Here is a 23,715-nt window from a genome sequence, read left to right on the forward strand (position 1 = left end):
TCCCCTTCCTTTCTTGTTTTTTTTTAACTGGTGAGGAAACATAACCCCAAATCACACTTACAGTAAATGAAAGCTGGAATTTAGACCCATTTGGTGTGATCGGAGCCTACATCCTTGAAGCTGTCTGAGCTCAGAGGGAATGGGGAGACTTACAGTGAGGCCCTGCCTCACTGGGCCATTGTGAGGCTTAAGTGATGGGGAGATGCTTATGTAGAATATAGAGAGATGATGCATATAGTGACTCCAGAGTGGATTCCTCTTGTGGCTTGTCTCTGATGCTTTTACTAACAGTGCTGAAGGTCTGGGTGAGGTGGCCCTGCTCCAGTAGGCGTCATCCTGGAAACAGACACCTTGTTATTTGTGGAGCCATCGCCACCTACTGGTTGGTCCCGTCTCACTTGGTCCAGCTTGGATCTTAAACATTGGCACGTGCTCTGTCTTCCCGAGGTTTCTCTTGCCTTCGTTCCCATCTTCTAAATATAAAATGTGTGCCTTGTTTTTTTAATATAAAAATACATTTTTCAGGGATGAGAAAACGAGTTTGGTATTTTCCCAAGCGCGTCACTGTTTGGCAAGCGTGCAGCAGCGTCTCTGTGGCCAGTTAATTGTGAGTCTGAAATTCCAGCAGCAGTGGGCCCAGCACAATTGGAAAAGCCACATTTCTGAGCTCACGTGGATTGCTCTGGTTCAGCGTCAGTTGTCTGCCTTTGTTGAGTTTGTGGCCCTGAAGGTCATCTGGGCACTTGTCTGATGCCTTTGGGTCCTAGATGGTGCCATGGTCTCCTGGCAACGAGACTGAATCTTCAGGTTGTTCCCAGGCTCAGGAGTTTTGTAAGTGAAGCCTTTGGCTGTTTGGGAGAAATTCCCATTTTAACTCACTCTCTGCTCTCTCAAGGCCTTCCTCCTCACAGCCAGCCTCCCTTCTGGGAACTGTGGGTGCTGAGGGAGACTGCCGTGGCTCCAGGGACAGTCCTTGCTCTTCCAGGTTGACCCGAGCCTGGACTGGGCTGGCCTGCAGACTTAAAGGACTTGGATTTTTCCGGGTATTGTGAGAGGGTTGCTAGAATCTCTTAGAGACAGCCTGGGAAACAAATGCTCTTTAAAACTTCTTGGGCATTACTTTCCAGAAGTTGCAGCACTTCAAACATTTAGTTGTTTAGCTTCGGTTGGTCCTAGTACAGCTCTAACCTACATGCACCGACAGGTTTCAGGGATTGTTTTCTAAAGGATTCATTTATGAGTGCTTTAGATAGATTTTAAATGTTGAGGTGAACATGGAACTTAGCATAATCTGTAAATTTTTATTTTTTCCTCTCAGAGGATTGTTCTATAGTATAAACATAGCTTTTATATATACTGAGGTGAAGTGAAGTGAAAGTCACTCAGTCGTGTCTGACTCTTTGTGACCCCATGGGCTATACAGTCCATGGAATTCTCCAGGCCAGAATACTGGAGTGGGTAGCTTTTCTCTTCTCCAGGGGATCTTCCCAACCCAGGGATCGAACGCAAGTCTCCTGCATTGCAGGTGGATTCTTTACCATCTGAGCCATGAATGAAGACCCCCAAATTTGGGTGACTTGTTTTATTTGAATACTCAGTTTATTGTGGTCTAGAACCAAACCTGCAGTATCTCCGAGGATTAAGTTATAACTTTTATCTTTGTGGGAATTCCCTGGTGGTCCAGGAGCTAGGACTATGAACTAATGAGTATCTGGGTTCAGTCCCTGGTCAGGGAACTAAGATCCCACAAGCCCTAGAAAAAAAAAAATAAAACTATCTTTGTGATGTAGAAATACGAAACTGAACTCCTGGAGCCAGGAATGGTCTAATGGGAAACCCAGACGCAGTGAGCATTTATTCATCCAGTTGTGGAATTTTTCTGTGGGGTTATTCACCTCTGAAAAGCAATCAGCACAAAATACCTGGGACTAGCAGAGGCCTGGACCCAGGGTTAACCTTTGAAAAGGGGAAAAACGCGAAGAAGGACTCAAGAGGGCATCTATAAGGCTGGAATTCCCTTCTTTTTCTGGGACAGTGGAGTTTAGTAATGATTTTGCTCATTCACAGGAACCAAAGGCAGAATTCTCATCAGGTTACATTTTCAGTGTACAGTGTTAGTATCTGTCTAAAATGCAAATCTGTGTTTTTATTCCTCAGCTTGAAATCTTTCACTAAATCCCCTCGACCTCAAAACAGCGTCAGAGTTTCTCAACATCAGCCCTGTCTCCTTGGTACACGCCTTGCACTGTAGTCGGAGCCATTCAGAACCCCATGTGCGTGTGATAGACTTTTCACATTTTGCAGAAGGGTCTTAATGTAGGTAGCATGAATGGGTTTTAGAACCATTGAAAGTTACCATCGACTGTGGATTACATGAGGGGAGGGGCTGAGTGAACCTAGGGAGACTTCCCAGTGAGCTAGGGGATTGTAAAAAATGCTTTATTATCATTAAAACAAACAAACCAGCAAACAGCAAAGAGATTTAATGGGCTCCCTCATTTAAAAGAAGAAAAAGCTTAAAAAAAAAAAAGTTACCAGAGAGAACATGAAGGGGGCTTCTCCTCTACTGAGCTGACCCTCATTTTCCTTCATTGACTTGATAGTTTTTAAAAAAATCCCTTTATGAATCAGTTACTGGTCCAGGGGCGTGTATCTGACAAGAGTGTCTTCATGTTACTTTCTGGAAGAAGATTTCATGTAGCAATACTGATATACATTTCAAAGTGCCTTTACTTCCAGACATTTTTCTGTCTCCTGAGCTTCTGGGCTGTGGATTACTGGTTGCTCAGAGCCCTTTAGGCTTTAACCCTCGTTGCTTGAGACTCCAGACAGCTCCGGGGCTCCCTCTCCTGGTGGTTCTTCCTGGATTCTGTTCCTTCATTTAAGGATTAGTCTTTGACTCAGTGGAATGTATCTGGTAACTCAGATTGTAAAGAATTTGCTCGCAATGCGCGAGACCTGGGTTTGATTCCTGGATTGGGAAGATCCCTTGGAGAAGAGAATGGCAACTCACTGCAGTATTTTTGCCTGGAGAATTCCACAGACAAGAGTCTTGAGACTGGTGGGCTACCGTCCGTGGTGTTACAGAGTCAGGCACAACCATGCGACTGAGCACGCATGCACACAGGAATGGGGAGCAGTCCATGGGTGCAGGGCCTCTATTGTGTACAGTTTTCAGGGCCACCCTCCTTCTCATGCATAACCTTTCCCAGACCTCAGCGTGGTCTGCGACCACGGGGTTCCCCTCAGCCTGGTTTGCAGTCTCGCTTGAGGTCTGCACACTTGACTCAGGCTGGGACCCCCTTTCCTGTCTCCACTTGGATGAAGGACAAACCAGGGAGAGAGAAGAAGGAAGAAGTGTGTGCCTTCGTTTATGGGCAGAGCTCCCTCAGCCACCGCCCACCTGTGGCCTGTCTGCCTCTGTCCAGCAGGAGACAGGCCGAGCCTGTCTTAGGCCTCTCGGCCATTGGGAAAAGAGAGGCTTCCCAGGCGCCCAGTCTTAAGAGAAAGTGAAGAAGAATCCAAGCTAGAACTTGTTCCCTAGGCTCAGAACTGAAGTCTGTTCACTGTGTGCACAGGAAGCTCAATCTGTCTCTTGGCACCAAGGCCCAAGACAGTGTCTGTACCCTGGCCCTGACCTCTGGGAACCACGGGCAGTGGGCATCTGTGTGGCCTGCTGTCATGGGAATAGTGGGAGTGGAGGGTTGGGGGGTGTCGGGGAGGTGAAGTGAGAGACCCCGGCAGTCACCGAGTAAGACCAGGAAGGAGCCGCCCGGGGTCTGGGCCCTCACTGCCTCAGCTGCTTGCCCTCAATCACCCGGGTGTCCAGGGACATCTCTAACCCAGCATGTGCCAAAGGGAGCTCCTGACCTCACTCCCGTCTGCTGTGCTCACGGCCTCCACCACGGCAGCTCTGTCCTCGTTGCTCAGGCCAGAGCCCTTGGAGGCACCCTCGACCCCTCTGTGCGTCTCACTCCTGGTGTGCAGTCCTTCAGGAACTCCCAAGGGCTGAAATGAAGTGATCCGGTCTGCTGCACCCACCTCTCACCTGGGTCCCCTGACAGCTGCCTCCTGGAGTCTTGCCTTGGCCGTACTGGGCCTGTCCTACACTCGGCTAGAATAATCATCCAGACACATGGGTCAGAGCTCGTCACTTCCTGCTCGGAGCCCTGAATGGCTCTTTGCTGTCACTCAGGGCAAAAGACAGAGCCCTGGCACTGGCCTTCAAGTCCCCACATCGAATCCCACCCCTCTCCATTGCCCCCACTGGTCCCCCGCCATCCCTACCTTTACTCACGTCTCTCCTTCCTCAGATGCATCAGGCGTGCTCCTGACTCCTTATTCCCCAAGTCTGGAACACTCTTCTCCCCAGGTCTACAGGCTCCCTTCCCCTGCTGACACCTTGACCTCAGGAGGCAGGAATCTGGATTTGAGATCGGGGAGATTATCCTTGGTTTAGGACAAAGGGACTAATCCTTTTATGGCAGCTCATTGCCTTCTTGTCTACTGATTAACTAGGATGAAACTGCGGTTGGCTTTTAAACAAAATCAAGACTACCTGCAGGTCTGTCTGCCACTTCTCCAGTTTCCACCGAGGAGTGCATTCTCTGAGGGGCCCGTTCAAATAGTCAGGCTGATGTGATGGGATCACTGACTTAACCACAGGCCCAGTTCGTGAGTTTCCATTTGGGGGAGGCTACAGACATACTTGTCTTTAAAAAATCAATGCAGGTAGCATTTAAGGAATATTTGGTTTAATCTGTTAGATGGTGGTGGTGGTGGTTTAGTTGCTAAGTCGTGTCCGAATCTTGAAACCCTATGGACTGTAGCCTGCCAGGCTCCTCTGTCCATGGGATTCTCCAGGCAAGAATACTGGAATGGGTTGCCATTTCCTTCTCCAGGGGATCTTCCCAACCCAGGAATCTAACCCGGGTCTCCTGCACTGCAGGCAGATTCTTTACCAACTGAGCTACGAGGGAAGCCCAATCTGTTAGAGACATGTATATTATTGCTTGGCCATGCATTTATACCTAAAATATACAAATGATGCAGCTACAGTTTTTCTGTTTTAGTTGATTTAATTTATTCTTTGTTTTTTTCCTCTTTATTTCATGTTAATTTTCAAAAGATCTTTCTATTAAAAATAGGAAACATTGTAATTTGGTAGACAGAACATGAGTTTTAAGATCAGAGAGTGTTAATTTTCATTTTTTTTCAAGTCTGAGATTTACACTATTGGCAAAACTAGCTTAGGCAAGTTATTTTAACTTTTATTCCTCTGTTTATTGTCTGTGGAATAAAGATTCTAGTGCTTCTGTTCATAGGACCGTCGCTGGGATCAGGTGTGATCACGTACCCACAGGTGCTGTATCTAAATTGTTGGGAAATTGTTGGCTGCTGTTGAGGACAGTTCAGAGATTCAGGAAACATCACTGATGACTTTGAGACCCAAGACTCCTACTTGTAGCTACCGGCCTCTGGACCCATTTTACTTATTTCTAAATTCTACTTGAGATTGCATCTTTATTCTTTTCGATTATACCCCCACTCCCCCACCCCCATGCCAGCGTCCATGGAAGCACATAGCCACGTCTCTCCTCCCTGCACCCCTGCCCCGTGTGTAAACACACACACACACACACACACACACACACACACACACCCTCCCTTGGTCATGGGCAGAAATAAAGATGGAGCCTGTCTTCCATCTAGGAGCTTGCTCACAGAGGCTCTGTCCTCTTTCTGTTTATTACAGATTTGACTAAGTTCAAAATTTATTCAGCTTCTGCCATGTGCCAGACACTTGGCTGGACCCTCGGATTTAAAACTGGAGACGAACTGGTTCTGGCTCTTTCACAGAATAGACAGACATGTATGGTTACGGTGTGTGTGTGCACAAGTGCTCAGTCGCTCAGTCATGTCCAACTCTTTTGTGGCCCCATAGACCGTAGTCTGCCAGGCTCCCATGTCTATGGGATTCTGCAGACAAGAATGCTGGAGTGAGTTGCCATTTCCTTCTCCAGGTGATCTTCCCAGATCAGGGATTAAACCCGTGTCTCCTGTGATGGTAGGCGGGCTCTTTACCACTGAGCCACTGGGGAAGCCCTCCCAGGTGTAAGGATGCTTCTTGTACCGGAAATACATCTGCATGGTGCTGCTGGGGCTCTGAGGATGCAGGGGAGGGGGACCACTCTCGACTCACCTGGAGAGGTGGGGACAGGGGGCAGTGCTGGGTGTGAGCCTGCTCAGATGGGATCCTCCCTCCTGCCCTTGCCCTCTTCTCAGATCCCTGTTCCATCTGGGGGCACGGCTCTTGCCAGATTAACGCGCATGTACTCTGGACTTTCCAGGGAAGTCCCACTATCAGATGTTCTGCTGTAGTGAGGCCCTGCCTCTGACTTTCGGTTTGGAAAATTTAGTCATCCTGCAGGACAGGGAGGCATAAAATGACGTGTTGGTTATCTTGAAAGATTTATGTATGTTGGGGAGAGGGAGCAGGGTTGGGTAAGCACTGAGAGACATGCCTAGGGGTCCGCAGCAATCGGATACCTGCCAGGTGGACCACCGGGGTTTCAGCCTGCACTCAGCCAGCCATGTCCCCTCAGCTCTTGCCCCCATGCCTTTTCTCTTCCTTCTCACACAATATGACACGTTTTCATATGGTGCTTGCTGTGTATCGAGGCTGCAGGGGACGAAGGAAGGAGACATGTGCCCCACTCTCCAGGGGCCTCTACACACACGCACTTAAATTGAACACAGGACCCAGGGGTCATCACGTCATGTGTTCCTTTCACGTACTGATAACAGAGTCCAAGCCCAGAAATAAGCCACTTTGGGTGGTCTGTTCTGTTCTCCAGTGAAGCCTCCTCTTCCTTCTAGACAACGAGTGTGAAGAGCTGGGCTCTGCTGTCTGGTCCCTCCCTCTGCGCCTGCACTGTTCTGGCAGCTGGGGGGTGGGGTGTGTATGCAGATGAAATCCTTGCCCTCAGGAGCATCTGCTCTAGGTGGCCAGTGACTAGTCAGTCAACCTTTGATTTGGAGGAAGTAGGGAAGGGCTGGGGTGGGATTGCAAGTTTAAGCAGGGCAGTTAGGAGGAGGTCAGGGCTCTCTGAGAAGGTGCCACTTGAGGAAAGATGCAAAAGGCTATGAACGGGATGAAGTTTCCAGGGTGCTCACAGGAGTGGGAAGGAGACAGGGACCAGTAGCCTGGCAGGATAAGAAGGCTGATCTGCCCCTGGGGAGCTGCTGGCCTCTTATGTGGGCTCTGGGATCTGTACATTTTTAGAACGTCTTAATTTGGAGGCTGAAGGGAGTGTGAAGGACCTGGGTCTGGTGCCCAGGTGCTCATTGTGGGTTCAGCGGGTATTCAGACACAGTGGTGGGCAAGACCTGTGTGACCTGAAGCTCACGGTGAGCCTGGTGGGGACCCGTCTGGCTGTGGGACTCTCCTGTGCTTTAGTTGTCTGCTCCCAGAACCAAGTGGGCTTCTCCTGCTCCTTGCTGCCCGCCGTGGCTAAGACAGAGCTTCAGAGGGTTTCCAGTGAAGTGGCGGAGGCCCCCTGGAGGATGTGCTCGGCTGTCCCAGGCCTCTGCTCTGGGTGGACAGACGTCTGAACCGACACCACAATGACTCTCATCGTTCTGTTTCAGACAGCCCACTGGAGGATTCTGACCCCAAGGACAAGTATCTCATCCCGAGAAACATCATGGCCGAGCCAGACTATATAGACGATGACAATCCTGAACTCATTAGGCCTCAGAAACTAGTCAATCCTGTTAAGACGTCCCGGAACCATCAAGACCTTCACAGAGAACTTCTTATGAATCAGAAAAGGTATGATGGCTTTTTGAGCAAAGTTTTCCTTAGGGGACTTTTGAGGTAACTAGATTTGTTTCTTGACCATGTTGAAAGCTTCCTTATTCCTTCGCGCATCCTTGAGTCAGAACATCCATGATGTAAACCCGTCTATAGGCTCAGCTGCTGCCCCCAGGATCACTCAGGGTTCTGTGGTCCTGAGTCCCCTTCTCAGGTGGACACATATTTTAGAATGTGTACGCAAGAGGCTGGATTAAGGATAAAAGAGCATGTCTTTCATCAAAGAGAAGTACATTGTTTCCCCATATATTTGGGGAAACGTGAAAACCAGATAATGCCAACCTTAGCATTTGTAGGGAGAAGACAATGGCACCCCACTCCAGTACTCTTGCCTGGAAAATCCCATGGACGGAGGAGCCTGGTAGGCTGCAGTCCGTGAGGTCGCTAAGAGTCAGACACGACTGAGCGACTTCACTTTGACTTTTCACTTTCATGCATTGGAGAAGGAAATGGCAACCCACTCCAGTGTTCTTGCCTGGAGAATCCCAGGGATTGGGGAGCCTGGTGGGCTGCTGTCTATGGGGTCACACAGAGTCCGACATGACTGAAGCGACTTAGCAGCAGCAGCAGCATTTGTAGAGTGGCAGAGAGAAGTCTCTAGAACCACATCTGACTTAACAATAGATAAGGACCCCCTTTCTTGTGTTTTCATTTGTTTGTTTTTAGGGGGCATTTTAAATGATTACAATCATTTTTATTATTACTATTTGTTTTTTGGAGAGGAGTAAAACGTTTACGTTCTGTCTTCCTCGTAAACCATTTGTTAATTCCATCTGTGTCATAATGTAATTTTGATTGTTGGGTTTGGTGTACTCTGCTTTTTAAATTTTTAAAAATTTTATTTTATTGAAATATAGTTGATTTACAATGTTGTGATACTTTCTGGTGAACAGCAAAGTAATTCAGTTATACATGTAAATATATATTCTTTTCCATTATGGTTTATCACAGGACATTGAATATAGTTCCCTGTACAGTAGGACTCTGTTGTCCATCCATTCTGTATATAATAGTTTGTGTCTGCTAATCCCAAACTCCCAATCCATCCCTCCCCTGTTCTCCTCCTCCTTGGCAACGATGAGTCTGTTTTCTGTGTCTGTGAGCCTGTTTCGTAGATAAGTTCATTTGTGTTGTATTTTAGATTCCACAAGTAAGTGATATCATATGGTATTTGTCTTTCTCTTTCTGACGTCGCCTTGTATCATAGTCTCTAGGCCCATCCATTTTGTCGCACATGGCATTATTTCATTTTTTTTTTTATGGCTGGTACTCTGCTCTTTAAGTGATTCTAAGCAAGATCACTGGGCTAGGAGAGCTGAGAAAGTAGAGCTGAGTATGTAAGACACATGTTATTTTCTCTAAGATCTGTTAAGCTTCATTTAGAACTGTTTTTGGGTCTTCAGACTAAAATTGTTGACCTGAATTGTGAAACTGGATCACTCAACCACTCACTGTTTGCTCTGCCTTGGTGAAAGGGTGGCTACTACTCACTGAACTGAAAGATGTGCAGACAAAGCTAAGCACTGGGGTAATGTTTTGGAAGGAAGGCTTAATTAAAAATAAAGCCTTTTAACAAGGATATGAGGGGGCATTTTTCTGGTAATTCTCTGTCTGAGTATACCTAGGCCAGAACTCCTAACTCCCGTCCTGGGAACTCTCTGTGACTACATCTCTCCCTCCAGAAGTGGTGATGTGTTTTGCTTTCTGTCCCCAACACGACAGTGTGCTGCTGGGTTAACCCTTATTCAACAGAATATGAGTTTGATCCTTTTTGAGTAAGTGCTTAACTTCTTCCTGTCTTCATCACATAAAAGTTAAAACAACAACAAAACCAGATGGGTATCATCATGCCCAAAGTAAAACAGGACTATGTAAGTTCCTCAGTAGGCCAGAGAATTTGGAAGCTGTTCCTGAGAAACCGCATCTGCATTTTGCTGGGAAGATGGAAAGTTTAATATCCTCTAAAAGAGAGTAGCTAAATGGTTTTCTGAACAAAAAATTTTCTCTGTCTTTATCTCTTGGATCTTAGTTTCCTTGTCTGTCAAATAGCACTAGGACACTTAGCTGATCTCTGAGAAACATTCTAGTTCAAACTGTTGTTGGTTTTGTGTTTTTTCTGTAACATCTACAAAAAGCCTCCATGTCAGAAATAGAGGCAAAAGTAAACCAAAATTGGCAGCATAGTCGTTATTTGAATTAGAGGCTCTAGACTATTCTGCAGAAATGTATGTAGCAGCCTGGGTCATACCTCTACAGGTAGAACATTACTGGTTTGGTTTGTGCAGTGAATCTGTTTCCAGATTTCCTGCAGTAGATACATCCTGTGAGGATGCAGCATCTTCCTGTTGGCCTTTCTCTTGTGCTTTTCTCTCCTTGTTTGCACAGCTGACCTCTTAGCTGGGCCCAGCTCAGCTGCTTTTAGAGAATGCTCATGTTCTCTTGAGCACCAAGGTGTAGACAGCACGTGGGCTTTGAGGTCAGGGAGAAATGGTATGGATCCGGTTCAACATTTAACTTGTTGTTTGGTCGCTACATCATGTCTGACTCTTTGTGACCCCATGGACAGCTTGCCAGGCTCCTCTGTCCATGGGATTCTCCAGGCAAGAATACTAGCGTGGGTTGCCATTCCCTTCCCCAGGGGATCTTCCCAACCTTTTATGATTTTGGACAAGGTCTTCCTTCCTGAGATCTGTTTCTTCATCTGTTAAGTGAGGGATAAAAATAATCTTTCTTATAAAGATGAAAATGAAGGAGAATGTGCATAAACACCTACTAAAATACCTGACCTATGTAAGACGTGCTCAGTAAGCACCATCCATCTTTCTACTTATCCTGCCGCAGCATCTGAAAAATCCCTATTGCCTTTTCCTGTTTTTCTCTGAAGAGTTCTGATCTGGTTGTAGAAGTGTATTTAAAAAAATAAAAGTTGCAAAATCAAGTGAGTATATCTTATCCTACTTCTTTAGGTTTTTTTCAAAGGTAAAATCTTAATTTGGTAGAATCCTCTTATTAGAAATACAACTGGTTTTAGAGTAAAGACTTCTAAAGTGGTTTCTTCTCTTATATTCATCTTCTAATACACATGCTTTTTTCACAACTTTGGCTTTTTATTTCTAAGTACCAAATAATAGTATCACATCAATAGTATGTATGAATGAATGAATAAAAGTTGCTCAGTCATGTCTGACTCTTAGTGACCCCATGGACTATATTATAGGCTGCCAGGCTTCTCTGTCTATGGAATTCTTGAGGCAAGAATACTAGCGTGGGTTGCCATTTCCTTCTCTAGGGGATCTTCCCAATCCAGGGATCAAACCTGGGTCTCATGCATTTCAGGCAGATTCTTTACCATCTGAACCAGCAGGGAAGCCCTGATAGTATGTATATATTCAGTTAAAGGATTGTCATACTTGCTGACTAGTTTGTACTGTAATGAAATTCTATTGACCTTTCTGCAACTGGTAAAGGGCTTTCCCATATTTTATCCAATGATTTTTTTCAGAAACCCAGTGTGTATTGTTTTGGAATTGTTCTAATTTGATATGTGAATGAAGGGAAGTTCTTCAGGGTACCAGGCTAAAGAGTCTTCTCAAGGTGACACAGTAGCTTTTTGGAATAAAAAAGGGTTGAAATCAATATAGAATTATGTATGTCTTTAATTATATATATCTTTAAAGACAGCTATGAATCAAATTTAATAATAATATGAATGAGGGACTTCCCGGGTGTTCCAGTGGTGAAAACTCTTCACTCCCAATGCAGGGGTCCTGGGTTTGATCCCTGGTCAGGGAATTAGATCCTGTACGCCCCAACTAAAATCCTGCAACCCCCAAACAAAGATTGAAGATCCCAAGTGCCACAACTAAGACTTGGCACAGCCCAATAAATCAGATCAGATCAGATCAGTCCCTCAGTCGTGTCCGACTCTTTGCGACCCCATGAATCGCAGCACGCCAGGCCTCCCTGTCCATCACCAACTCCCGGAGTTCACTCAGACTCACGTCCATCGAGTCAGTGATGTCTTCCAGCCATCTCATCCTCTGTCGTCCCCTTCTCCTCCTGCCCCCAATCCCTCCCAGCATCAGGGTCTTTTCCAGTGAGTCAACTCTTCGCATGAGGTGGCCAAAGTACTGGAGTTTCAGCTTTAGCATCATTCCTTCCAAAGAAATCCCAGGGCTGATCTCCTCCAGAATGGACAGGTTGGATCTCCTTGCAGTCCACGGGACGCTCAAGAGTCTTCTCCAACACTACAGTTTAAAAGCATCAATTCTTCGGTGCTCAGCCTTCTTCACAGTCCAACTCTCACATCCATACATGACCACAGGAAAAACCATAGCCTTGACTAGACGAACCTTTGTTGGCAAAGTAATATCTCTGCTTTTGAATATGCTATCTAGGTTGGTCATAACTTTCCTTCCAAGGAGTAAGCGTCTTTTAATTTCATGGCTGCAGTCACCATCTGCAGTGATTTTGGAGCCCAGAAAAATAAATAAATAATTTTAAAAATAATATATAACTGAGAAGAAGGGGTAGGAATAGGAGAGGAAGACAGAACTGAGATCACAGAACAAGCTTTGTGGAACCTTTGCTCTTTGTGGCTGCGTATTTGGCTCAAAGCTCTGTTGCAGTTCAAAGAGTTGTTGGAAGCACCTTCTAGAGATCAGAAGACAAAAGCAGAGTCCATGCTTGGGAGAGCACATGCTCATAGGTGTTCTCAAACCGCGTCCTGTACTCCTTCAAGGATTCTGCTCTTCTGTTTGCCAGCTTCTGGACCCACCTAAGTTTCAGGCTAAAAGTCTTTAAATTTTTCTTGAAAAGATGTTTTTGATGTGGACCATTTTTAAAGTCTTTATTGAATTTGTTACAATATTGCTTCTGTTTTATGGTTTGATTTTTTTGGCTGAGAGGCATGTGGGATCATAGCTCTCCGACTAGTGATTGAACCCGCACCCTCTGCATTGGAAGATGAAATCTTAACCACTGGACCACCAGGGAAGTCCCTAAAAAGTCTTTATATTTTGATCTGGTCATGCCACTTGGTCTGACGATTAGGACCTTGTGTTAGGGTTCTCAGAGTCTTTAGCTATTTCCATAAAATGGCAGATTGCAAGAGGCATTATTTTTGATACTTGGAAGATCAGTGTTCAAGAGTGCTTATTTCTGATACAATTTAGAGAGAATCTGCCTTCTCTAAAAAGAGTATCCATACTAAGTCACTTTAGTCGTGTCTGACTCTTGGTCACGCTATGGACTGTAGCCTGCCAGGCTCCTCTGTCCATGGGATACTCCAGGCAAGAATACTCCAGGCAATGCCCTCCTCCAGGGGATCTCCCCGACCCAGGGATTGAACCCGCATCTCTTATGTCTCTTGCATTGACAGGTGGGTTCTTTACCACTGAACCATCAGGGAAGCCCTTCTAAAAAGAGTCCTTTGGGACAAATATAGAATACCCAGCTACCCTGCATCCCTATCATTGGATCTTTGGCTTGCACCTTTCAGTCAGCAGTTTCCAGGACCTTCTGCAGTCGGCGTGCTTTGCTAGACAAACAATTAGTTCCTCAATAAATGCTTATTGTTGTGCAACATGAAAAGAAAATAAGGGAAGTTGAGGTAGAAATATTTGCATTTGAATCCATGCAGGTAGAAAGGGCTCAGTCAACAATGTAGATGTGGGCCGACCAAACCAGAAGATTCCAAGATTCAAGATCAAGGGCTGGAGAACCAGAGGCAACCCTCCTCCTCCCCCATAAAGGAAAATATTAGGCCAAGAGGCTTGGCTGGGTAGACAGGGGAAGGGAATGTGTTGTGTTAGGGTTTGTGCCAGACCTGCCTCTGCCCGGTGCTGACCCGCATGATGGTTTCCTTGTCACAGGTTTAAGTGTGGCCGCCGTGGAGGTGGGGTGGTCCACTCGGCCCCAGATGTGTTCAGTGGTTTCTATGAAAAGTGAAAGGGACCTTTAAAAGTTGTCTGTACATTTTCATTGGTGACGGTGGGAATATAAATTGTTGCAGCCTAGTTGGAAAGTGATTTGGCCATCCACATCCAAATCCAGAATATGCAGATGCTTAGCCAGCAGTTCTGCTTCTGAGAATGTTGCCAACAGAAATACTTGGATAGCACAGATATAAATGGTCGAAGAAGTCTCTCGCCTCCTTGTGTTCCATCAGGGACAACTGGAAACCACCTAAATGTCTCACTGTAGGCGTGGCAAAATTTTGGCACTTCTGTGCTCTGATAAAGGTACAGGTAGTATAGGGGAGCACAGACTAGATGGGAAGTTATCTGTGGATGCAGTAGTGGGAGGGCTTCCCAGGTGCCTCAGTGGTAAAGAATCCACCTGCCAATGCAGGGGACTCAGGTTCCATCCCTGGGTTGGGAAGATCCCTTGGAGGAGGAAATGGCAACATATTGTTGGTTGGAAAATTCCATGGACGGAGGATCCTGGTGGACTACAGTCCAAGGGGTCACAAAGAATTGGACACAATCGAACAACTGAGCACAAATGCACACAGGAGTGGGGAGCAGTCTATGGGTGTAGGGCCTCTATCTTGTACAGTTTTCAGAGCCACCATTCACCTAGAATACCATGCGAATGGTGTGCCCAGTAGATGTTGACTGGGGGAGTTGAGGAGCGCTTTCACTTCTTGTCTTGCTAATATGTATATGTCACCTAACTTTTTTTTTTTTTTTTTCAAAGTGTCAATTGCTAAGTCACGTCCAACTCTTGTGACCACATGGACTGTAGCCCACCAGGCTCCTCCTCTGTCTGTGGGATTTCGCAGGCAAGATTACTGGAGTGGGTTGCCATTTCCTTCTCCAGAGGGTCTTCTCAACCCAGGGATCGAACCCAGGTCTCCTGCATTGCAGGCAGATTTTTACCATCTGAGCCACCAGGGAAGCCCTAAAAAACATTGTTTTTTTCAAAGAGGACTTACTAATTTAAAAAATCAACTTGGTCCACTATAAAAGTCACAGTAAGCAATTTGGGAATAACTGTTGGTCTTGAGTGGTACCATGGCCCCCAGACCAAGTTGTCAGTTGAAAGTTCTTGTTAATTGTATATGTCAGAATGGATTAAAGATAATCAATGTTGTCATGCAGAGGCTTATACTGTCATTTTTATGAAACTTGAGAGAAACTAATTTCTGCCTGTGTATGCTCTCTGGGAAGTCTGATCCAGTTTTAGACTCAGAGAATCACATAGGTAGTGCTTGCCTTTTTCCATTTAGCACAAAGTTAAGTGAGCTGCTTAATAAAATATTAATTCAATTTGTATGACTTCTTGACTATTATAAGTGCAGGACATTTATCATATAAGCACCATTTTCCTGAGTTTTGTGTTACTAAATATTTTATCTTACTGCACTATTGGGTAAAATCTTTGAACAGAAAATGAATATGTGTATTAGTTAAACCCATTCACATGTTTCTGTAGAGTGCCAGCTTAATGCATCATACATCAGTTTGTTCAACAGCTTTTGCATAATCCAGAAGCACTTAATAACAGTTGAGGTTAATTTCTCCAGTGAATTATAGTTTGAAATTTAAATTGTGCAGGTAACTAAGTTCTTAATTCTATAATTTAAATCCCTTAACTCTGTAAGTGTCATAGTGAGAGTTTTTAATAGTCATGAAGCTCAGTGGGTCTTTTTCAGATTATTTACAAACAGATTTTCCAGTGCTCAGTGACACCTAAGTCTATAGGAGGAAAGTACCGTAAGCAACTTTTTTATTGCACGAGTAAAGATTTGGTTTCTGGAGTAGTCTGCCTATACTTCTCTCCACCTCATACAATCTTAATAACTGGGAAACAAATTGTAATTAAATCACAAAATAGCCTCCTCTATTTCACTGGAAATATGGCTGAATTTAGTATTTTTTTTTTTTTTTAAACCAAAGGTTCTGCTAATGAAAATGGGGAAAGGGAAGATATACATGTTATTTTGTGTCCTTTATCTTCAGTGATGGATTATACTCATCTTTACTTTACAAACAGCAGCTTTGAAAAAATCATTTATTGTGATTTTAAAAGTAGGTAGAGAGGAGAGATGCCAGAATTTTAAAAATTCCAATAGATGAGGAAGTATGATGTTTGCAAGTATGATTAGTTTGCAAAATATGATAGGGTGAACTTGAAAGAGATTGAAGCAAGGGTGTTGTTGAGATTCTTAAAACCAGAACATGTTTTGGAAATTCTTTAAGTTATTCAGATGACTGCTGGTTGATTAGTTGCCTTAGCTGATTGGAGTAGTTTGGAGAACAGCCACGGAGATTGATGGGCCCGGTGCACAGACTCCTCAGTGATGATATCATCACTGAGGCCGGCGGGTGTGTAGGGAGGCACATGGGCCTCCTCGGTCCTGGGCTGATCCAGCAGAGCTGGTTTCCTGCAGCCCAGACAAGCATGAGTTCCTGTTGTGGCTGTGTGTGTGCTCGTGGGTGCGAGTGTGATAGCACTGTCACTTATCCCCTTGGCTGTCTGACCTTGATAATGCTCTTCCTGTTCTGTAACTTGTTGTGTTTTTGTCATCAGTGTGAACACAGAGTTGAGACACTTTAGGGGCCAGTGGAGCCTGGCTCAAGAGAGGGAGGACAGTGAACAGGAGGTGGGCAGCTAAGCCAGCACAGAGGGTCGGGGCATGGGGGAGTCCAGACTGGAGGAACAACCTGGCCAACAACCCTGGCTGAAGAAATGGAGACTGGGCAAATCCCAGCTGATTTTAGCATAGAAATCCCTTCTACGAAAGTGTCAATGAATGTCCTTCCCCTGACCTGGCTCAAACCTTTCAGATGAGAGCTGACAGGGAATGACCTAAGTTTGGGTTTTGTTTCGCCCCATATGAAGAGCTGGCAGCCTGATCCATCGCTCCCTGAAGCCTGACTTCGAAGCATTGTCAGCAGTTGAACTGTGTGTCTGAAATGGTTCCAGAGCACTGGCCTGGGAGTCGGGATCTGGATTTGCCGTGGCCACAACCCCAGCAGTGATGGAGCCTTGGGTGTGCCTTGGGATGTGTGAGAATCCTCTCCCAAGTCTGAAAGAGGGAGGGTTGGAGGAGGTTTCCGGGCCATTTTGTTGAGCTTTCTGCTAGCTTCTCTCCAGGCTGCATTTAATACTTGGGGTCAGGGGCTCCATCTTGGGAAACTTCCCCTGGAATTCTGGGTGGAGGCAACTTCCTCTCCAGTATAGGTGACCATCACACGCTCTGAATGAGCGTGCTATTCCTGAACTCCCCCCACAAACCACAGACACTAGCCTCCCTTGCATGGCCTAGTATCTGGCATGCAGTACAGATTTTATTGAGCGGCGGGTTTTGCTTACTCTTAGAAAGATGCCCTTGCCCTTTTCTTCCATGCTTGTGAATTGCTGAGGCTCCTCAGTGCTGACTGTTAGTTGGTAGTAGGCGTCACAGTCATGCTAAGTTACTGGGCCCTTCTGTGGTTGATGCCTAAATTTCTGATCGTGAAAAATGTATCCATTAGATGACAAATTTTGTTAATGCTTTAAAATTTTTTTCAATTTAATTTTTTTTTACTTTTTTTCAATTAAATTTTTTTTTGAAGTACAGTATTGCATTAGTTTGAGGTGTTCAGCAAAGTGATTTGTTAATGCTTTTTTTGCAGGGGTCTTGCCCCTCAGAATAAACCAGAACTGCAGAAAGTGATGGAAAAGAGAAAACGAGATCAAGTAATAAAGCAGAAGGAAGAAGAAGCACAAAAGAAGAAATCTGACTTGGAAATAGAACTATTAAAACGGCAGCAGAAGTTGGAGCAGGTAAGGGTGATTGGGGGTAAAGGTGGGGGTTTTTTATTGAGATATTTGACATAAAATATTGTTTGAGGGAAAATACATTGATTTTATACATTTGTATCACAATTGTCATTGTAATGTTAGCCCACACTTCTGTCATATAATTACCCTTTCTTCTAGTGGTGGGGCGGAGAAGGCAAGGGCAACCCACTCCAGTACTCTTGCCTGGAAAATCCCATGGACGGAGGAGTCTAGTAGGCTGCAGTCCATGGGTCGCTAAGAGTCAGACACGACTGAGCAACTTCACTTTCACTTTTCACTTTCATGCATTGGAGAAGGAAACAGCAACCCACTCCAGTGTTCTTGCCTGGAGAATCTCAAGGACAGCAGAGCCTGGTGGGGTGCCGTCTGCTGGGTCGCACGGACAGGACTGAAGCGATTTAGCAGCAGCAGCAGCAGCAGCTAGTGGTAGGGAGCGTTCTAGTTTCTTAATGTTCATGTTTATAATTGCTTTGCTTCCTGTAACCCCTGGACTATGTATTAGGTCTCCAGGACTTATCTTCTAGTTGGGAGTTCAGTTCAGTTCAGTTGCTCAGTCGTGTCCGACGCTTTGTGACCCCATGAACCGCAGCACGCCAGGCCTCCCTGTCCATCACCAACTCCCGGAGTCCACCCAAACCCATGTCCATTGTGTCGGTGATGCCATCCAACCATCTCATCCTCTGTTGTCCCCTTCTCCTCCTGCCCCCAATCCCTCCCATCATCAGGGTCTTTTCAAATGAGTCAGCTCTTTGCATCAGGTGGCCAAAGTATTGGAGTTTCAGCTTTAACATCAGTCCCTCCAATCAACACCTAGGACTGATCTCCTTTAGGATGGACTGGTTGGATCTCCTTGGAGTCCAAGGGACTCTCAAGAGTCTTCTCCAACACCACAGTTCAAAAGCATCAATTCTTCAGCATTCAACTTTCTTAATAGTCCAACTCTCACATCCATATATGACCAATGGAAAAACCATAGCCTTGACTAGATGGACCTTTGTTGGCAAAGTAATGTCTCTGCTTTTTAATATGCTGTCTAGGTTGGTCATAACTAGGTTGGTCCTTCCAAGGAGCAATCGTCTTTTAATTTCATGGCTGCAATCACCATCCGCAGTGATTTTGGAGCCCAGAAAAATAAAGTCAGCCACTGTTTCCCCATCTATTTCCCATGAAGTGATGGGACCGGATGCAATGATCTTAGTTTTCTGAAAGTTGCGAGTGTGTACCCTTAATCGCATCTTTCCCATTCCCCCAGCCTAAGTCCCTGCTAGTCCCCATTTTACCCTCTGTTTTTAGATTCTACATATAAGAGAGATCATACAGTACTTGTCTTTCCCTGACTTACCTTGTCCAGAATTTCCCAGGCACGTCGGATATAAGTGTTTATATACAGTGAAAGGAAAAGCTGAGACAGATGTCTGCAGGTGGACTAAAAGACATTCAAGATAAAGAGAAGGATTCTGTTGAGGGTCTAGAAGAGATCAGGGAGGCACAGCCAAAGCCAGGGACTACCATTGAATTTACAGCCCAGTGCTGGAGCTCAAGCACATGCGTGAAGTTCAGCTTCCCTCACAACATATGTGTGTTTCCCTCAGCTCTTGTTTTCATCCTTAGCCTTGATCTTCAAGTTCTCGTCACCCCCCAGGGTTTCAGCAACAACCAGTGGGCTGCTGCTTCTGTGCAGAATTCTTACCCCAGGACCTAGATCCCACCACATATATGAAAATATAAATATATTTTAAAGTGGAGACAGGAGAAGGTTTTCTTCTGTTGGGAATCGAAGTCATTAGGGCCTTTGGGAAGAGAAAACAGTGTTTTGGAAAGCCTCTCCCTTTGTAAATACTTGGTAAATAATTCTCCTGTTTCTGAATTCTGTTTAGCTTGAACTTGAGAAACAGAAATTGCAAGAAGAGCAAGAAAATGCCCCAGAGTTTGTGAAGGTTAAAGGCAATCTCAGAAGAACAGGCCAGGAAGTGGCGCAAACCCAGGAGTCGTAGGTCCAGGCTGCAGAGACCACGCACCCAGCCCAGCACACAGAAGGCCTGTGCCAGGGCCTCCCCAGCGCCTAAGCTCAGGGCCAAAGCCCCTGGAGTGAATCCCAGCCAGCAGAGATCTGTTACTTTCAAAAGGGTTTGATTTTGGTTTTTCTCCCATCCGGGTGGGTGAGTCGTCTGTGACTGTTACAGTTCCTATTCGCCAAACAAAGGATGTTGACCAGCACTTAAGGTGGGATAGTGGACCTGTGTTCAAAGACTTTTAAAAGACAACAGCAAGAAACAAGGGAAGAGGACACTGGAATAAATTCTTGAGAGTTGCACTACTTGGTTTTTCTTTCAATCCAAGTTTAGTGGGGCACAGAGCCTTTTCTCTTTCAAAACCTAAAGGAGACACCTTTCGTTCTTCCTTTCTTAGCTATCCAGTAATTTAGATTGCACAGAAATGCATTGAATCTGTTACATCCACCGTTTGTAAATTCCGTTTTCTTGTCTCATTTACACTCTCACCCAGTTTAGGCTTCACGCTGGAGAATGTGAATATTCATGTTGAGCACAGCTGTTACCTTTGTTGACATTAAGATTCAGAAATAGGATGAGGAGGTGTAAAAATACAGAAACAAAATTTAGAAACAAAACTCTGTAAATGTCCATCTTGATCTTATTTTCATTCCTGCTGGTTTTCTGAGGCTTCATGGTGACCTTCTACTTCAGGGAAGGTATGTCCTACAAATCCGGGTATTGTTTTGATAACTGTTAGGGCTTTTGTTTCATTTTTGTTTTTAATTTCTTGCTCATTTAGTCCTTTCATGTGAAATAATCTCCCAGCCCTTCGAGAAATAAAAACTAGTCCGAATAGCCCAACTTCAGTGTCAAAGGAGTGCGTTCAAGTCTTTTGGTTTCTTCTGAGAACAGTATGGGGAAAGCTCCCACCGGAAGCTTGGAAAGGAAGAGTTCTTTGGGCTTTTTGATGTGAAATGAATATGAACTGGTCTCTGGAAGAATTATAGCATTTATGTATTTTGAATATTATTTGAATCCAAGCTTTGAAATTCTCTAATGATCACCAGCTCTTTGCCCTTTTTCCTTGTGAAGGAAGACTGTCTCATCCCTACCTTCGTGATGGTGATACTGTTGGTAAGGATGATGTTATGACCACTGTTGATCTCTCAGGAACAGCTGAGGGGATGGGGCACACTCAGTCTGTGCTCTCCAACTGGCATACTATCCTCCACATGAACCCCGAATTACCAACTTTACAGCAGATTCTTAATGCAAAATCCATTCTCTGTCATCAGTATGGGCAGGGGAAGCATTTCTACTTGGGGTGGTTTAGAAGAATCTGTGTGGATCCAGTATGTTCTCTGTAGAAATTACTTATCCAGTAAGTTCGACATTGAAGGCTCTTCTTATAATTCAAGAATCAAAGAAAGCTGGATCCTAAGCTTTTGAATCCTTAATCAGCCTAGTAGAAATTAGCTTTCTCTGGGAATTCTGCAGTTTTCATGGTTGGCCATTAGGCTTCTATTCATCCCTAATGTGAACAAGACAAAAGTAAATGCAGAGATAATGTACTGCTAGTCAGAGAACATGTGGACTACACCTGAAACATTTCTTTCATCAGCAAGTATTATATGAATAAAATACGAGGTGCTTAGGATAAAATGTTGCTGTATAGTGATTTGCTTTGGAAGGATGGAAGGATACCTATTTTTTCCCATCCTTCTTTTTGCAAGAAGAAAGTGCGTTAACTAAGCATCTTGAAAGTACATTTCTGATTGCACATTGACTAGAGTTCTTTCTCTGTGTATACGAAATAGTGATGCGATTTATAAAATGAAGATTCAAAACTAGCTCATAGCCTTTAATCCAGCTGGATATGCAAGATCTTTAGATCCTGTATCCTTGAAGCAATTCTGCCACTTGATAAAATTTTCAAGGGCCCAGACAGGCTTCTTCAGAAGGACCAATTCTGTTCCCAGAACTTACCTAGAATTCATGCTTCACTGGGAAAAGCTAAATTCCAAAAGCATTTCCCTCTCAATCTCACTCACAAATCTGCAAAAGTAGTAGCGGTTGGTAGTCCAAGGTCTGGCTGAAAGAAGACTTGTAAATAGTGTCAAGTTAAGTTTCCTCGCTAAACAGTGGAATGTACAGATAGAAAAGCTTTTTGAAGTTGCCAGGTCAGCCCGGCTCATAAGCTTGAGTTTAAAAAGGCATCATTCTCTCCCTCCCTGCTGCCCCACACTTCAATACTCTACAGTCCAAACCTCTAGGACTCACGGACATCTGAGCAGTTTTGGGCTTTGAGCCACTTTTTGACAAAAATGGCTCCATTTTTCCACTCTATGGTTTTCTTAAAATAGCTCAGTGTTTTCTAATCTCCAAGTAGGAAGGTAGTGTTGCTTTCTAAGCTACCACAGTTGACTTTATTCTTCTACTCTGAAAAATGTTCACTTGTTTGAGTGTATATAATATATATAAAGGGAGCCTTAATGGATTTGTTTTCATAATTTAATATTTTTTGTATTTGCTCTTGTATAATTGTTTTTAATGGAAAGTATTACAGAATTAAGGGTGGAATTCTTAGAACCAAAGTTATTCTTAATAAAAATCACCACATGCTTGGACCATACAGCTGTGTTTTGTCTGATCTATTTAAGGTGGATGTCTGGAAGGGATGTGGGGGGTGCTGTGTTCAATTCAAGGGTTAGAAGGTGGTTTTGGGGTTTCCCTCTGATGGTCTTCCCCCCCCACATCAGTGATGTCCTCTTGTCTTATGTCAGTCAAGGCTGGCAGTCTATTCTGTCAGGCAAATTCATGCTAAAATATTATGTTACACTTAGAATATGTGGTATTTTAGCAGCAGCTGTTAGTTCTTCAGATCAGAGTATTCTGCATTTTAAGTAGCTTGGTAGAAGAGTGGGAGATACATTTTTGGAAGGGCCACGTTTTAGTGCTTGTGAGCATGTATGGCATAAGTATGACCATGGAATTATTTTGCTTATTCAGCTAAATTAATTTCATCCTCAAAGAAGTCACTTTGGGAAGCTGAAGACATGGTTACATTATACTATTGGTTGTAATAGCCTTGGAGAGTCAAATTACTTTATAATTGTGCCCTTATTTTTCATCCCCAAATTACTACTCAGCTCATTCACCCAGCTCCAATATCTTTGGACTGTTTTAAAAAAAATTATATCTACTCCGGGCAGTGAAGATTTTCTATGTCTAGGATTATACCATGAGCTCCAAAGGCCGATGCAGAAGGTGGGCTACAAAAATAATTTGAGGAATAACTACATCTTTGGAATAACTAGGCAGTTTTCCAAGGTGACAGTTTTGAGGCCATTGGTCCATTTCATTAGACCATTGTGTGGTTCTTACAGTATAGTCATAGATTTGAAAAAAAAAAAACAGAGGTCAATTAACACAGTATTGACTTTAGTCAATATTAACACCTCAGGCTTTAGTTTCTGTAAAACTCCCTTGGTCGATAATGTGTAAATATGTTTGATAAGATTTAAAATGTTATAGTGCAGCTAAAAAAAAAGGATTAGAATACTACTACCCAGCTTACATTTACTAATACAATGAAAAGTGAAGGGTTTTATTCCCAAGTCTTAGGGTAAATAAAACCTTATAAGATAACTTCACAGTCTCACAATTATAATTTCTCCTTTTTTTCCTTCTCATGAGAAAATGCAGTCTGATTATCAATTGGAGATGTTTTGGAACATCTTCCCATTCTCCCAGAAAGATGGTAATGCCAGAGTCTGGTATGCCTTATCAATATCTTGTATAATTAGTAGAATCATATTGAGGTTTTGTCTATTTAAAGTCATCAAGTGGTGTTTCCTCTGAGACATTTGGCTAGGTATTGTCTTGGACGTACTACTGGGTCCTTTTAAATTTGTTGTTTCTATGTTTATGGCTCCTTTTCTACTTGGTTACTGTGTGTGACCACTGCTGATGATCACTCTTGTGCTATAATTTCCAGGGTGGACCAACAAATCCAGTTGTCTATCAGCTGGTGAATGGATAAGCAAAATGTGG

The 23,715-nt window shown here is 44.3% G+C and overlaps 1 protein-coding gene across 3 annotated transcripts in view; it reads left to right on the forward strand.

The window, feature by feature from the left end:
• FAM107B (family with sequence similarity 107 member B) overlaps positions 1 to 22,294 on the forward strand; it is a 78,152-nt gene extending 55,858 nt beyond the window's left edge. For 2 of the 3 annotated variants that reach the window (XM_070381928.1, XM_070381929.1), the window contains exons 2-4: positions 7,651 to 7,834; positions 17,500 to 17,650; positions 19,546 to 22,294. In XM_070381928.1, coding sequence (XP_070238029.1) covers positions 7,707 to 7,834; positions 17,500 to 17,650; positions 19,546 to 19,662 — 396 coding nt within the window. In that variant the 5' untranslated portion in view covers positions 7,651 to 7,706 and the 3' untranslated portion in view covers positions 19,663 to 22,294. Of the gene's footprint in view, positions 1 to 809; positions 832 to 7,650; positions 7,835 to 17,499; positions 17,651 to 19,545 lie in introns of those variants that run through there. The other variant, XM_070381926.1, reaches the window with a different exon arrangement.
• The last annotated feature ends 1,421 nt before the right edge of the window (positions 22,295 to 23,715 follow it).

This window comes from Bos mutus, chromosome 13 (assembly GCF_027580195.1).
Source record: "Bos mutus isolate GX-2022 chromosome 13, NWIPB_WYAK_1.1, whole genome shotgun sequence".
Classification (NCBI taxonomy): domain Eukaryota; kingdom Metazoa; phylum Chordata; class Mammalia; order Artiodactyla; family Bovidae; genus Bos; species Bos mutus.